This window comes from Humulus lupulus, chromosome 4 (assembly GCF_963169125.1).
Source record: "Humulus lupulus chromosome 4, drHumLupu1.1, whole genome shotgun sequence".
Lineage (NCBI taxonomy): Eukaryota > Viridiplantae > Streptophyta > Magnoliopsida > Rosales > Cannabaceae > Humulus > Humulus lupulus.
In genome coordinates, this window is record NC_084796.1 from 79,361,523 (window position 1) to 79,364,492 (window position 2,970).

Consider the following 2,970-nt stretch of genomic DNA (forward strand, 5'->3'; position numbering starts at 1 on the left):
TTGGTGGAGGTGCCCCAACTTAATCAGATTCTCAATGTCGTCCTTTAGCTGACAACATTCTTCAGTTGTATGGCCTATGTCCTTATGATTGGTACACTTTTACTTGCGTCCCTTGGGTTCTTTACCCCTTCAAACATGGGGCTTAGTTTCTAGTAATGAACTATGTTTCCTGTTGTGAGGTAGATATTTTCTATGGTGTCCACCAAGTTAGTGTTTTCTGTGTTTTGGGGCTCGTACCCCGTCTTTCCCTTCTTCGTGGACTCAGTCCTACTTTGATTCTTACTGGAACGTTTTCCCCTGAAATGATTTATGCTCGCTTCTGCTACTTCCACCTGGGATGGTTGAACTGCTCCGGTATCGACACTATATTCGGTTGGTTCCACTCCAAACCCAGAAAAAGAGGATGAAGATGTTGGAGCATTTCCTGATGAATCGGGTGCATAGAAGGTTGGGGTCATGAACTGCATCCCGAGTGTTCTAATGATTTCAGACATTGCTTGTGGTGCCGGATAAGTGTTTGTCGGGTATTGCATCCCGTATCTATGAATGGTTTGTGTTGTGACTTATGGTGCCGGAGGCCATCCAAAAGATTGGATTCGAGTTTCTTCCCAGTTGATGATGCCTTGAGCTCTTCTTACAAAATTTTCTAGAGTGTCTGCCTTATTGCATTGCATGTCATCACAGAGAGGGGATCCAGTTCTGATTCCAGATTGGAGAGCTATTAAATGTTGCCCATCATCCACCTTATTCCTTGAAGCTTCCTTGATATCGAAAGAGTGAAATCTAGCCTTTCAGATTTCTCCTTTACGAGTTTGGGTTAATTCTTGAAAGCAGCTACTCCTACACCTACTGCTACTTTCACTAAAAAACTACCAATTCTCATCCTCGAGTCAGGTTTCCCTAATGTCAGTTCCTTCCCTTTCCTAGGAAAGAGTTAGCACTTCTAGGCAGCTTTGTGAAGCGTTGGCTGTAAGCCCTAAGGGTCTCAGCGGGATGTTGCTTGATGTTGGCCAGTGCACTGACCTCCATGTCAATTTTCTTGGCTGACACGATTGCTTATGGAAGGCCGACTGCAAACGATACCAAGACTAGATTGATATTGTCTTGAGCCTTTTCCACCATTTTTAGCGGATTCGACCAAGGTGATCGAAAAACATAGGCATATGCCATTGTACCAAACATGGACTATAGTCATCAGGCGATTGTAGCAGGATAGATGGTCTCTAGGGTTTGTGGTCCCGAGGTAGGCGGGTATATCCGACACCTTGAACCCCTTGGGTAATACAACATCCATGATGTGTTTTGCACACGGTTCTTTTTCTTCGTCTTCCGACTCGAAACCTTTTTGATTTCGGACGAGGTAGTTCGTGACCATTTTGAGATCAGCTAGCTGCTTCATGAATTTCCTGGCCATTCTACTATCGATGGGAACATTCTCATTTCTTCTGTCGTTAATGTTATTCCTCAAGTTGCCTCCCCGAGGACGAATCTTCTCTCTACGGGCCTACTCCTTTTGGACGTTGAGGTCGTCTCACAAATCTATGCGGTATGTGTCATCCCATGAAATAACAACTTTTGGCACCTCCCTGTCCTTATGTCCACTGTGATCCTTGTTCATGGATGCACTGGGATAAAACTGTCTTCCTTGGGCATCATGTCCTAGAGCATTTTGGGGCCTGGTACCTTGCGGGCGTTTCCCTTGTGGATTGTTTGAGTGATTTTGTCTTGGGACAGGATTCACCCGTTCTTTTCTGAGCAACTGCCTGAGTTCATGTGGGTGGAACTGCTGCGGGATCAGCTATAAAGCCCTGGGCAACAATAAATGCTTGAAGAGCCCAGAGGGATTCTCGCATCTGGCGGGTGGTCTCTTGTTGTTTCTCCATCTTTGCCTCTTGATCGAAGACCTGTTGTCTTAAACGAACCACTTTTGGGTCCTCTGGTTTTGGTTCGACATCATTCTCGTTGGGGTCGATGGGATTTTCAGCCTCATAGTCTTTGTACCTCTCTCCGTCTTCTTCGTAATACTCTTTGTTGTATTCACCCCCTTCTTCGAAGTTCTGGGAGTCATCATGTAGGGGCCTGTTATAAGGTATATCCCTTAGTTGGTGTTGAGGAAGTTGCTGGTCTTGCAATGGTTTCTCATTGTCTTGTTGCTGCTGCTGTTGAGCGGGATCAAACATAGTGTGTCTAGTATTCACCATCTTTGAAGATGGAAAAGACTGGTTTAAGCTTTCTTCTAGCTCCCAATGAAAGCACCAAAATGTTTACCGAGTTTTTTGGAATCTATAAATATTTTAAAAAATCAGAGCTAATAAGAAAGAAAAGAAATAAACAAGGCCAAAGTATTTACATGGTTGAGGTGTTAATGAGCTTTATTCCACGAGTAAATTGTATTGATCTTTAGGGAGTTTAACAATGGAGGTTTTCCGCAAGTTCAGTAACATTTTTTCATGCATGAAAAAGTCAGATCCTTGCTACAGTGCACTAATGGCCTTATTTATAAGTGGCCATGTAGTTTGGACCAGAATAATCCATGCCCAATAAAGATATAAGCATAATTACCCTCTAATGGAGCAATAGTAAAGGTGGAGAATATGAATATAGAACGCCCCATTGCGCCGACTTAAGCGTGGTTGAGCAGTACAACTGTCCCTTGTACGTTGATACGGATTGGTGCGCATGAGCCATAAGGGGATTTTGGGGACAGTATCTGTCAGAGTAGTGGCAATACCGATCCCTAGAAACATTGTACAGTCCACGTGTATCCCTTCTACAGGTAGTTGAGGAGAACAGCTGCTACATTTATCAGGGACACGTCAGCTGGATGATGTATTGGTCTTGTTCTACTAGGACGTATGGTCCATGTTCATTTACCAAGGCAGACATCTGTTAGTGATGACGGATTGAAGGGTTTATCTTGGTAGCGAGTTGAAATGTGTGGATGGACTCGGAAACTGCATCCGGATTCGA

At 44.1% G+C, this 2,970-nt stretch overlaps 1 protein-coding gene across 1 annotated transcript; it reads right to left on the minus strand.

The window, feature by feature from the left end:
• Positions 1-1,769: 1,769 nt before the first annotated feature.
• On the minus strand, positions 1,770-2,201 carry LOC133832324 (uncharacterized). Its single transcript, XM_062262684.1, has one exon. The coding sequence runs from the start codon at positions 2,199-2,201 to the stop codon at positions 1,770-1,772; it is 432 nt and encodes a 143-aa protein (XP_062118668.1).
• Between the last annotated feature and the right edge of the window lie 769 nt (positions 2,202-2,970).

What these genes read in the sequence shown, in the direction of transcription:
- LOC133832324 (XM_062262684.1), bottom strand. Translation starts at nt 2,201, where the DNA reads ATGGTGAATACTAGACACACTATGTTTGATCCCGCTCAACAGCAGCAG.